General features: G+C 48.0%; 1 protein-coding gene across 1 annotated transcript in view; it reads right to left on the bottom strand.

The window, feature by feature from the left end:
- The window catches only part of GALNT14 (polypeptide N-acetylgalactosaminyltransferase 14), a gene marked incomplete at both ends in the record, with an annotated part of 93,415 nt that extends 80,875 nt beyond the window's left edge, over nt 1–12,540 (bottom strand). Inside the window, one exon of the mRNA XM_009083968.1 lies at nt 12,371–12,540. Coding sequence (XP_009082216.1) covers nt 12,371–12,540 — 170 coding nt within the window. The remainder of the gene's footprint in view (nt 1–12,370) is intronic.
- Nucleotides 12,541–14,068: the final 1,528 nt, after the last annotated feature.

Below are 14,068 nucleotides of genomic sequence, written 5' to 3' on the forward strand. Positions count from 1 at the left end.
ATGTCCATCACGAAATAATCAGTGGGCCCTGGTGTGTTTCAGGTGGGCGCAGTATCACTCCCTGCAAAAGGCACTAAGACAAGCATGGTTTTCTCTTCCCTATAAAAATTCCAGGATTCTTTTGGTCCATTGCAGGGAAGGAAGCACATGGAGGTTAAAAAGAAGATCCCATGCCTCCATGGGTTGACCAGTGTTGGCACAGCCACCCCAAGGACCACAGCTAGGGATGCAGTCAATCCTGGTCTATCAGAGACTCCCATCCCTCCCTCCATTGGGAAGAAGCCATCTCCCCGGCACAGTGACTGCCACAGCAATACCACATCCTCCCACCAGTGGTTTCTGCATCACCAACACATGTAGCAGCATCACTTCCACTCCAGTGCACCATTTGTTCCTGAGGAGCCCAATGTGTACTTTTCATCTGATACTCAAAATCATTTGCTTTTAAATACAGCCTGTCATTTTTAGATGACTAACGTGTCAAAAACATTTGAATCTAATGAAATTTTTCCCTTTTCAGGATGAGAAAAACAGAACCCTTCAGCTTTCAGTTTTCTTGTATTTTTACTTTTAGATTCACCGACAGCTCCACATTTGGTTTATCCTGAAATTGCTATCTCCTGGCTTTTCTTTTTCTTAAATAACCACAGAACTGAAATACAGTTATTCACTCAATTCTACTGAGCCCTGTCTACCTGTGTAGCCACCAAATTCAGGCTTGAGAGATAAGGCACTGATGACATGGACATAACCCAGGTTTAGGGAGCAGAGTGGATCCCACCACCCACTCTCTCTCAGTTTCCTGCTCCAGGCTCTTGAACAACAGCAGCAGTGCCCATACCCAGGCATTGCTCACCTTGAAATGGAGCAATTTGTCCTCAGGGCACAGTGACTGGCAGGTCACTGTCTGTTATTAAATTCCCAGCTCTCCCTCCTCCGTGTCCCTCATCATGACAGGGACTCACAGAATGATCATTGCTCCACAGACAGATATCTGGGGAACAAGCTTTTATCTCTGGGTGAATGTGTCACAAAAGTGGAGCTAATTAACTGGGGCTCTGTTTTTGAAAAAGGTTAATATTTTATCACATGTCTTCTGTCTTGAGGAATAATTAGCCCTGGCAGTACTAGCTCTGCCATTTCCCAAGGGACTGAGCAAGAGACTGGAGGCTTGAGAGAGACACATGGTACTGATGGATAGACAGCAGCTCAACTCTGGGCCAACAGTACATCTAACCAGTGGTTACTTCTCAACACAAACCAACCTACTGTAGAATATTAACAGAGGCAAAACCCTGCTCCAAAGGGTTTTGTGCATATTTTGCTTGTCCATTCCATGCCCTCAGGTGCAGGGGATGCTTTAAACCAAGGCACTGCAACGCAGACAAGAGTTTCATAGAAATGACACTGTAGCATCAGTCCAAGTCCCTTCTCCCCAGGCACCACTGCCAGCATCAGCTCTGAAGCAGTCTCTTCCCCTGTTCTCCAGTGCCCCATTCTGCACAACATAAGGGAAATCCCAAGGGCTCTCCTAACTCTTCCATCCCAACAACAAATCTGTTCTCACTGGGGGAATGGACTGCTGAGGCAAATTCCCACAGGGACTGTGCCGAAGAAGGCTCCCCCAGGGCTTGCACAGAAGTCCTCACTGGTGGGTATGGTGAACAACATCTCTCCACGAGACTGCTAGGAACAGGGCTGTGATGCAAGCAGAGTAAATGGAGGAACTGGAAAAGGGTGAGGCAAGGGTCATTTCGGATTGACCCAGAACTATTTTCTGTATGCATTTTTCTTGGCAAAATCTAGTGGATGGGTGGGTGGGGAATTTCCAAAATGAAATCAAAACTGTCTCATATGGAAACATAGCCAAAATAACTTAAGGGAAAGAAGTCTGTCATTTGGAGAGGGAGGAGAAGCTCTTCTCATCATTTTTTCTCCCTGAAATTTTTGGCAAGCAAACTATAAGTCTATAAAATAAAGGTGTTCTCCAGGGAAGGGACAGCTGGGATGGAAGCTGTGCCTGCTCCCAAGTGAGCTTCCCAGATTCTCCTCAGGAGAATGCCTGTCCTGTGCAGATGCTCTTCCTACCCAGCAAGGCATTGTGGGGCTCTGAGAAGGGACAACTTAGATAAACAAAACACAGCAGTATGAAATTTAGTATTACAGCATGATGTTTTCTGGAACAGTCCAGTCATCCCCACTGTCAGCAGCCAGGCTCTGAGACACTGAGTCCCTACAGGCTTCCCTGGTACCCACGCTGCTGATCCCCTTTGCCCTGCAGACACCTTTTAGCTAAGAACACAGGTCAGGAATCATTTCTGCTCGCTATGCAGACAGGTGCCATAACTCACACAGCTAGCACAACTCTTTCAGATCTAACTAGCTTTGCCCTCCAGGAAAAAAATGAGTAACACAGTCACTTAACTGACACATCCTCCTGCATCCAAAACACCCACCTATACACTTTCATCAAGTCCTTATATAGTCTAGCTCACTCCTCAGCTCCTTCTCAAGACTTGCCCTTATCCTCCTTATACAAGAAAAAGTAAAGGAGAGGGGAAGAATTGCACTGCAAGTCCATAGCTGCAGAATAAACACTGACAAATTTGCCATCTTCCTACAGCATTCACAACTGAGATGCAACCAACACTGCTCCTGGAGAAACATCAGCCTTCCCCTAACCCAGTATCTCTTCCCAGAACAGTATTTATTGAAAGCCCCTCAGCCTGCCTTTTCCCCAGGAAGCCCCTCAAGGTATAAAACTGCAGTATCTCATGGCACTTGAGCTCCTCCCCACTTGGTGACCGCAAACATCCAGAATCAGAGCCTGTGACTCCAGGGCACAATCCACAACCTGGGATCAGTTGAGCTGTGATCTGAAAACCTGAGAGGAGACACTGTGCTGCCAGGATGAGGAAGACACAGCGTCTCTGAAACCAAGAGGGTGGCAAGAGGTCCTTTCGCAGTAAAGCTGTTAGACTGGAAGCGACAATGGCCTCTGTCTTTGCCAAGGAGGTGATGTTGACTGCTCTGACCCACCACCTGTAGGTCCAGGGAGTGATTAGGCAGGGCTTGGAGGGCAGAGCAGCATCACAAGCTGCCTCAGACATTGAAGCAAAGTCCAGGATTGGGTAGGCATCTCAGAGTGGTTTGGATGTCCATGGTGCTCAGGGAACATGCTAACTCCCAGGAAAAGCACAGGCAGAGCCAACATGGGCAATGACAGAAGCCCTCTCACATCTGAGGAGGGAAGAACAGGCTCTTCAGAGCAAGTGAATGTTGGGATGATGGTCTAGCCAGGAGCATTGGCCAAGGATAGCTCCCAGCTCAAACACAGGCAGCTGTCTCAGGGGAGATGCAACCTCCCACAGTGCTCAAACCCACTATACTCCCATTTCATGCAGACCCTTCTCATCAACTCATTCTTCCCCCACCACATAAAAAAAAACCAACCAAAAGCTTCAAAACAGGACATTACAGAGAAAGACATCTGAAAAAGGATCATTGTGTTCATCAGCTTTTGTCCACAGAAGCCACCAGCCCCTACCTCAGAAGCCATCAGGACTAGCTGGCCTGCTCCTCAGGCCCTTCACCTTCTAGCAGGGTACCCATGGGTCACCAGACAACAAACATGGGGCAGAAAATGCCACAGACACTGTCACATGTTGGGGTGGCCACTGACATTCCCAGTATGGATATTTGGACACTCATCAGCCATTTCCCAGGACTGTGCATGACCAGCTCAGTCTGCAGGTGGCAAGTCCCCAGACAGACCCATCACACTTCTTGCATAAGCTCTCCAGGAGCAGTAGGTGCAACTATTGGTAAAAGGCACCTTAATGCAGGTGTTCCCACATCTGTGCCACACACCAGCTCCAGCAGGAGCAGGAGAACCAGAAAAACTGGATTTTTGCAATGCTAAAATGGTCCATTGAATATTTTCCTTCACTTTCGGGCAACCTAATGGAGTAGAGACTTCATGGCATTTTTGTCTTTGATCAAGTTTTCTCAAGTCTTTCTCAACCCCACCATTGGCAAAGCCTTGCAAAGCCAGAGAAGATACTTGGGTACAGTAGTTAAGTATATCACTCCCAAAAGCAGAGATGACAGACCTTCCCTCACTGTTGTCCCACATATATCAACATCACCCAAGCAGCAGCACAGACTCCTGCTTGTTAATCACATGGATGAAGGTCTCCAGTCACCTCAGCAGTCTTCCATCAGGATGACTGCATAGCAGTACACAGATTTGGTACACAGATTTGCTACTGACATAACGATCAATCCTGGAAAAGACGTCAGGCAGTGAGGACAGGAGGTTTTATCAGGCACAGTTTGATGTGCACCTACCCCTCCTCTCATTGAAATGCACTTGCTATAAAGTGACTGCACAAGATACAGGTAATGAAAGCACTGCTAGGACAGCAACTCGAGCAACTTCAAAGCTTGTTACACAAACACATGCAGCTGGGGAAAAAGAACTACAAATCCCATGTGCTGCACCCAAGCTTTTTAAATTGCATCACTTTTTACTGACTGCTGGGGCAAGTCTGAGAGGGAGAAGCCTCAGCAGGCTCACTGGTTTCTTCAATGAGAGAAAGCTGGGCTGATTTTACAGCTGATCCTGCTTTGAGCAGGAAGCTGGACCAGAGTCCTCCTGTGGTCTCTTCCAGCCTGAATTATTCTATGATTTTATGTAGTGCCTGTTTCTGATTAATAGCTGTCTTGCTCTCCTTGCTTAGCTGCCAAGAAATGCAAATCTCAATACTCCTTGTTTTCTGTGTCACCTGAAAACAATCTCTCTGGATTTTGATCATATACACCTGTTCTTCAACCCTCCTCAGAGTTTTAAATTCACCCAGAAAATCAAGGGCAAAATGTCACTATGTGTGGTGAGCACTCCAGATGGACTGAATCTACAATGTGCAAAACGGAGCAATTTTGAGTGAATGACTCGGATTTTGGTCCACCTACACTCATATGTGTGTCAGGTTTAGCCAGCAGACACACAAAAAGCCAGTGTCACCCCAGGAGCTATGGGCAACAAACTGGCCATCACAACTATGAGACGCTGCTACAGCTGCCTGACATGGAGGCTGGGAGGCCAAAACAACTAGTCCATCATAGTCTGGGGGACAGCTCACCCTTCAGTCTTTGGCCAGATAGGAACTTCCCAGTTTGTGTCCTCTAAATTGTACTTCGGGCTTTTGTACTTTCATGCTTCAGTTCATTCAAAAGCCTCAGCTCTCCAGTAGCACATAGGTCCAAACTGTGAGTGACAGCAGTTATAAACTCTAGTACAAAACTATATATAGTGGGGTTTGATAAAGGGAGTGCCATACTGGGTCTTCTGTTAGCAGACAGCAAATATTCCTGGCTGGGGGAACTGACTATGTTAGTAACCAACCTGCATAGGAAAGATCTGGATTCCTGGAGGGCTGAAGAGCTTGAAAACAGGATAACTATGATGAGAAGGAATAACATCAACAATTCCCTAAAAAATAAAATAACTCTTAGGATCACATGACAATCACCTCTTACATGAACAGTACAGCTGGATCTCAAATAGCTGGTGAGTGGTTGGTGATAGTGTGTGGAGAGCAAGCTGGCTGGCCAAAGCTGTCATCCTCACTGACTTCCAGCTGCCCAACTGCATTAACAGAGGCTATGGAACATACCAAGTTACTTCCCTTCACATCATCACCAACCTGTGATAGGTATTTCTACCACTGACAAAGGATTACCAGGTTGCACAAAAGAGGCATTAGCAATTCTCTCTTTGTCCAGCCCATGAAAGTTTCAAACTTAGGCCACAAAAGCCACCTGACTGATGGCAGTAACAAAACCTTGGCTAATGCAGGCAGTTCTACTTTATTCCCAAGATACATCCAGCTCCTGCTCTACTTGATGGACTGTTCTCATATATTCATCCCAAGAGATCTCAGCCTAAGGAGGTGATGGAAAAACAGTGTTGAGAGCTAACCTCTTGAGGTCTGGTGTCCAAGAGATGAAAGCAATCATGCTGTTTCCTAATGGAGACACTTTTGTTTCAAATGCATTTTCCAGCATTGATTTGTGTAACTGCTTGCCTGCAGGATCACGCTGTGCTCTTGCTGTCACTTGAAATAAGGAGACAAAGACCAAAGGCAAGAGGATCCCGAATCTTCTCTTACCCAGCCATTTCAGCCTCCGAGTGCTTTGCAGGCAAAAGATCCAGAGACAGCCCTCAGGCATACAGGGCTCTGCCCAAATGTGATATATCTTATTTAGTAATGAAATGACAAATGTCCTGGCTCTGCCCAGAGAACAGTGTAACAGCGGGAATAACATATCAAAGAACACAAAAACTCTTCAGGATATTGCTGGTAGTCACACAGCAGCTGATAATGAACCTCAAAAGCAAGAAGAAACCTCTACTCCCTTACACTCAGTCACCCCAAGTCCACACAAGATGCTGCCTCTCTCCTCCTCTCAGGGCATGATGCACTTCTAACAAAGGAGCACCCACACAGGCCTTCAGCTTTCACTAATGTCAGGACCAGATGTGGCCTCATTTGAGCACTCCCTCTCCCCCATGCTCCTCACTGGCTCCCTCCTTCACATCTTAGACTGTACAGCTCCATCCATCCTCATGGGCAGGGGTCCATCCACCCCCACTGCACTCAAGGCTCCTCTGCTCAGACATGCCCCGTTCTCTCTGTCCCAAGCAGATACACCCAACAGCATCAGGCGCAGGGAGACCACAGGCACATGCATCTCTACCCACACCACTTCTTGCCCTGGTCTACCACACAGCACATCCCGAGTCAGCAACTCGCAAGACAATGCTTGAATAAGCAAATTTTAAAAATAACAGATTCCCTCAGGACCTAGTCTGCATTACACAGGAAAGTGGATTAGCTCAGCTACAGTCCAAAGGCCAAAGTGAGAAATGTATGGAGTCAGCAAAGGGAAAGGCAACAGTACACCAGGAAAACCTCTAGGTTATGTTCTGCTCTCAACTGTTTAAGGTCCATCTGGGTAATGTCTCTGCAAACCTTCTCTCAAATTCAAAGTGGGTTTGGCCACCTGCAAGGTACCTAGCTGCTTCTGCAGGTCTAATGTTCATCTACTGTTGAGAACAGCAGAGCAGAGCAGAACTCTCCCTCTGTCCTGCCAGGGCTTTTCCACACATGTCATTCTTCAGAAATTAAGTTCCTCCTTTGGGGACTCTCAAGAAACCAGACAACAAAGATAAGATGCTTAAATCTCTGTGAGGGGTACAGAAATCTATTTCTAGCTGCTGAGACCCAGTGTGTACCTTGAGTCAACGTAAAGTGGTTTTTGGTCTAGCAGGAGAGGACATTGAAAGAAGACAAGGCAATGTGAGAAGCCCAAGGGGATCATAAACATGCTAAACCAAAGGCAGTGCTGTCAAAATCTGCTTTTCTTCTCTTCGACTCTTCACTTCCAAGAAGATATGACAAGATTCTCAGTGCACTTGACTGCTTGCCACTCCTGGGATGCAATCATCAACTCATCCAAAAATGGAGCCACTTCAAAACCTTCATGCAACACAACCACCATCTCGCAATCTGCACACGGACATCAACACATGCTCTCACGTGCCGCATCCCAAATGTGTTCACACGGGACATGTGGAAGGTGTGCAGCAGCAGAGATGCACATTTAGCCACATGTCCCTATGTATGCAGGTACCACACACGACAGAGCTGACCCTCAGGACGATGTGTTCTTCCCAGTCATCCCCATGCACAGCACAGTCAGGTTTCTTTGACTACCTCAACTACAGCTGCGCCATCATCACACTGAATGTGCAAGCTGTGCACCCTTGGGATGCACGCTGAAGTTAATAGGTCAAAACAATACTGCAGTGTGTAATGCTCCTGCTTGAGGGCTGAAATCCTGACATTTCTGGACCTTGAGAACAGAAGACAGTAGGTCTCTGCCCCACAGGACCATCACAGGCATCACCTAGCTCTTCCCATCCCTCCATGAACAGTCCATATGTGCAGAGCAACCAGCCCTGGGCAGCTCTCCTACCCAACAGACACCTACCAGCAGGCACTGCACAGGGATTTGAGCAAAGAAACCTGGAGGAAATCTTACAGTGTATGTTGTTCCCTGCAAAGGGAATGGGATAGACTACAAGGGCAGAATTTTTCTAGGGGCAAAAGTTGGCATGACCTGGCTTCTGGGCTGCCAGGATGCTCTCATATTCAGCAGACAATGCAATGCCTGATCCTCCTATCTGCAGCACCCCTGCCACGTGGTCCAATCACAACTTGATTTTAGCAGCTGCTTTCTATGTCAGACATACATATACTCACACAAACAGATCCCTTAAGTACATGTAAAATTCAAGTTCAGCTGGGTAGGTAGGAGCTCTTGTAAAGCACTTTGGACTCAGGGTGGGAGGGAACTTCAAAAATCCAGACTCATGCTAGAATTTGAGAGGGCTCCATCCCTGGCCTTGTTGCTCTGTCAGCTCAAGACAGCACTACTAAACAAATATAAGCACCATGGAGGTAAAAAACAAGATGAATAGAGGAAAACAGACAGTGGGAGATGCCTGAAGCTGACATAATTTGCAATAGCTACAGAAGTCTGCTGAAGCATCTCACCTCTCCTCCAGCCTCTCATCTACTCTCCTTGTCCCTGATTTCACCTCTCTGCTTCACTGACATCCACCAGCACAAACCTCCACTCAGGCTGGTGCTGGCCGGGACTCGTGGTCCCAGCCTAGCCTGGCAGCCACAACAGCATCTGCACATCTATCAAACCCAACAGAGCATTTGGGAGGCGGAGGTCAACCTAAGCAGCATGTGGAACAACCGCGTGGTGAATACCAGCCTCCCCAGGAGCTGTCTGCCACAGATGGAAAAAGCCCAGGAACCATCATGACAAAATCTTCTGGCTGGGGGCGACACATCCTCCCTGTTGGCTTTCCAAGCCGCTGAGCAATATTGGAAACCTCAGCTCCTCTCACCCCCCATGCATACGCCTGGCACTGACTCATTCGTTGCTGTTTTGGTCGTCTGGTTTGCCTGTGAGAGTTGTAGAAGGTGGGATGTGGCAATGAGGTAATCCCAATAGCATGTGGCTACCATGGTGGAGGGGGACTAGCCACCCACTCCAGTGGCATAAGCTGGCTGTGCACAGTGCAGATGCACCACCAAGATCCAGGTCCAGTCTGCTGATGCAGTCACAGGGATTTTTTAACCTTGATTCTTGGTGCAGATGGGATCTGCCACCAGAGGACCATCAAGGTCCTCTCCTGGAGAAAGGCAGCCCTTTACATGGTCCAAGGGCTTAGTCAATGTGCAACCAGGAATGGAGTTAATGGCAGTGAAATGCAAGAGGGCCACCAGGAGCAATGCTCCAGCTGTGAGATCTCTCAGGCCCAGGGACACAAGGTAGTCCACAGAAGGCATGACATTGCCCCGGCTGAAATCACCCACAAACCAAGCACAAGTTCATAGCCCTACAATAGCCAGAGGCAGGCGAAGAACCACCACGGTTTCTCCTGCTCTGATTCCTTGGAGCACTGCAATTCCTCTCCATCTGAAACTATTCCACTGGCTGCAATTTAAAAACAAGATCAATCCAGCAACCATTGCTAAGCAACTGGCTGTCAGTGCCACATCCCATCCCATCAAAAGTATTTGCCCTCTCCATGACCTTCTGGCAAGGAGCTTGCTGCTCAGTCCTTGCCAGATTTTGTATGTTCAGCTATTGTTGGCAAGTCCAGATGCTTGGCTGGCTTAGCAAAGAAAACTCCAGGAAATCTTCTGCAACCACCCTAATGAAAAACACCCCACAGAGAAGCTCTAAGGAGCAGCATTCCCACATCCCAGCCCCAAGGATCAGGACTATAAGGTGCAGGTCTCAGGGCATTACCGTCGTCTGCAGGTCCTTGTGTCTCAGCGCTGCCACATGTCATACAGAGGGGATAAAGGATGGAGAGCCAACACACTGGAAAGCAGAGCAGAGCAAGCTGCTTTGGGCAACAACATCTGACTGAGAGGCTGAAGGACAACCTGCTTGACCATGGGGATGAGCAGAAGAGACGGGTGAGACCCTTTCCAAAGCCTCTTAACCCCTCATGTGAGGCACTTAATCCCTTATGTGAGCTGGGCAGGAGCCCCTTGGCATGGTGGTACCCCTTAGTGTGGGATCAGGATACACCTTCCTCCAAAGTCATCTGGAGTAGAATCAAGGTCCAACTTTTTGGGTTTGCTCTCAAACCAGGAAGCCTAAGAACTGCCAGTCTGGCTTGCATCCAGCAGCTTAATCCAGGTTTTTCAATGAAACCAAGCCTCTAAAAACAGCCTCTAGTAGGTCATGCAGCATGAGCCCTGGGGGTGTCTTTTCTCCCACAACAGCCTGACCCACTGAACTTGCTCTTCCCTTCACAGGAGAGACATCTCCTAGTCAATCCCATGCTGATTCTCTGTATATGTTCTTGCACAGTCATCAGCAATTTCTCCCTGCTCCAAGACCAGGTCATGCTTATCCATGCTTTCCCACACAGTTCTGCTGGACAATTCAAGACCAGTTTCCAGGTTGCATGGTAGTGCCTGAGCATCTCCTGTGGCAGCTCCCAGTGTCATAAGCAAGATTATCTTTCCAGAGAGGGCTCAGCTCTGTGTGTTCCTCTCTCCCTCAGCCACCAATCCCAGACCCTTCTCCCTCCTCCATATGCCCCATCAGTGCCTGCCTCCCCCAGATCTCTCAACAGCCCTATTTCCTCTGTGGCCACTCTAATGCTCAGTTAATGGTGTATCATCTTCAGCATTCTTCAGAGATATTCAATAAATCAGAATCCAATTACCAGGTTTAGGAAATTGGAAACAAATTAAATTAACCCTAGCCTCTCCTACGTGCTGTGCCCTCACTTCCTCCTCAATGAGAACTTTTCTTTCGCAGCACTCAGTGCTGCATCTGCCTGCCCAGGAACAAGGTGGCTGCCACTGCACAGTGAGGATACGGTGAGGGGACAGCTGAGATGATCTTCTTTTTCAATAGGGCAGATGGTTAATATCCCTGGCATTAATTCTCTCCAGGAATAGCACACTCACTCTCTGCTCAGCTATAACAAGCGTCCATCAGGGCTGACAGCTCCTCTCTGTAGAAAGGAGCATCTGGTCCTTACTACAAAAAGAAGCTAAATAAACAAATAAACACATTGCTTGCTACATGGCTGGAGAACTGATGCTGTTTCAGCATTTCAGTGCTGCATTTGAACTGGAAAAGGGGAAATTCAGGGTTGGGTCAGATGCCAATGGAGTCACTCTGATCTGGGAGCAAAGTGCAGCATGGGCAGCAAGGTGCTGCGGCTGGGTCCAGCACAGAGCAGGACTTCCCCTAAAGAGCTCCCAGGAGAAGCCAGTAGAGGATGGCTGCTGTCAGCAAGTTGGGAAATAATGCCAGGCACAGCTCATTGGAAAGGGCTTCCACCAGCTGTGGGCTGGCAACTGACCATGGAAGCGAAGCATATGCTGTGTTCTCAGAAGACAAGGAGAAAAATGCATTGAGGGAACCTTGACAGCATTTCTTTCACCAGTGGGACACCCTTGCATCACTCCATCCCGCAAACTAACAGTTAACCCCATCAACAACCTGCAGCCATGAAGGGCAGCTCTTCCCTGATGAGGGGAGCTGTAGCTCCCTTCCCCAGAGGGAGGCTACAGCTGCACTCTCAGCAAGCAAGGGTGCACCAAAACTCCCATCCTGCGCTTCTCACATTGACAAGGCACTGCAGGTCTGCCTTCAAGGCAACCCTTGTTGAAATCCTCCTTGCCTCTCCCAAGAGGTCCTTTGAATGCCGAAGGATATTTTTGACCTCAGTAGTGCTGGAGTAGCTAGTAATTCAACAAGTTCTTACCTTCCTCTCCCACTCACTCAGCAATTGTCCCTTACTCCCACTCTTCTCTCTGCAGAGCAAAATCAATGCTCAACAGTTATTTTAGCCCCCTTGCACCACTTCACTGCCTCATCTGCAGAGCAAGGGTTCCCAGCACCAGTGAAGACTTTGCTCATTGAGATGTGCTACTGCACACCCATTACTTTTCTGAAGGTAGAAAACAAGGCCTTTCCTTTTTTTCCCTATGGTCCTGGAATAATTTATACAGGTTTTAATTAACACATTTAAGACTTCCAGACATGCCAAGAAACAAGCAAAGTGAACGATTCAATCCCAGAAATACGATCCAGGCAGAACCAATCCCAAGTGCACCCACTGGGCATGGGCAAAGGGTCCAGACCCACCTAGCATCCCACAGCCACAGCCCTGAAGAGGAATGGGACTATCCACCCATATAATGAAGTTTCATGAGGAAGGTCAGGAGAAACCAGGGGGAGGCAGAACCTGTGATGGCGGGTGTCACGAACAGCGCGGTCACTGGGGATCCTCTCGCTCTCGCGCTGGTTAAAGGCATGGAGCCGGTACGGGTCCTCGCCGCCCTTCCACCTCCGGGCACTCAGGTACTTCCGCTCTTCAAACTGATCCCAAAGGTCGTCCCACTCCACGTCCGATTCCTGCGCACACAAAGTCAGCCCCGTCAGAGGGAGGAGAGACCGGAGGACACCCAACTCCACTCCAGAAGTCCTCTCCTAAACCCTGCCAGAGGTTGGTCAGCCCTGCAAGCATGGCAAGAGCAGGCTGAATTAGGATTTCAGGGTTTACTATTTTCCCTTGTGTCCTGAAACACTGTATCAAAGAGAGCCTGCCAATTTGAATTTAAAATGACGATTTTGAAACCAAATTCAGGTCTCTGGTGGATCCTCCTCTCAAACAGCACAGTCTCAAGAAATATAAAAGCACAAAGGTTTTGTAAGAGTTTTAATTTCTCTCCAGCCAAAACCAAAGGTATCTCACATCACATGCCCCATCATCCCTGTAACCCTTCAAGCTGGAAAGGGCCATCAGAGAGAAGCAGTTTCATCAAGTAGACTCCCACATTTCCACAGCCATAGCCAGGCTGCAGGGCCAGCTCCAGCTACAGGACCCTGGAAGAAGGGGGCCATTGTTCTCCCAGCACAATTTCAGTCCATCTTTGCCACAACGTGTCCCCCACTGAGAACTTCAGCCCTATCACAGATAAAAGAGCAGGCAAGTATGTGCCCATGCAGTCCCCTGCTCCAGAAGGATGGAGGAGCTGCATTTCAGGGTTACTTGACAGCTCCAACAACCATCAGGGGGTTTAAGTGTCTCTTGGTGGCTTAGTGCAGTCAGGGGGTTTAAGCATCCCACAGCAGCATGATGCTGTCAGGAGGTTTAAGCATCCTTTGGCAGTGCCTGAGCCAACCAGCATAATACAGCATCGATAAGATCTCATCGTTACAGCAGCACAACCTCTTTGATCTCAGCCTACCTGTAACACAGAGAGATGCAAACATTTACAGACATCTCAGCCCGAAAGAAAATTGTGATCTTATCCAATAATTGATCTTTTCTCCTTATTTTCTTTTTTTTCCCCCCTCCTCATTTCACACCATCTCAAAGCAGATTTTGCCTGCTAATAGTGCAAAATGAAGCTTTTGAAATGGGTGATTTTTATCCTGTAATTGATTTTACTAGCATCTGGCAGTGCATTTTCTGTAGTCATAGGAAGGGGAGGAGGGAGCACCAGCTCCTGCAAGTGAACCATAGCAGGACCAAGACAGGTGCCTCCAACCACAGGATTCCTCACACTGCTCTGGGTTATAGTGACATGACCACTCCCAAGAAGCCAACAAAGCCCAGGGCTGCAGGGGTTTCCAGATAAAGGGTCATATTCATCCTCCCCTGGTGTGGCCTTCTCAGGAGCTCCTCCAGCATTTACCCCAGTGTGGAACCTAAGCCACCAGCTGTACTGGGAGAAAGCTATTCAGGACTAAGAGAAAGTTAACCAAAGCTGGGAGAAGTTATGAAACTAGTAAGGTCACTGCAGGAGGTTTATAAGGAAGATGTACGTCACCCGTTTGTGGACTTTTGGGAGAACTGAAATGTACAGGGTGATAAATACTGTTTATGTTTTTTTCTAAGCATTTTGCAAAACATGATTTACAACCACAGTAAAAGATC

The sequence above is a fragment of the Acanthisitta chloris genome, unplaced genomic scaffold (assembly GCF_000695815.1).
Source record: "Acanthisitta chloris isolate BGI_N310 unplaced genomic scaffold, ASM69581v1 scaffold14161, whole genome shotgun sequence".
Lineage (NCBI taxonomy): Eukaryota > Metazoa > Chordata > Aves > Passeriformes > Acanthisittidae > Acanthisitta > Acanthisitta chloris.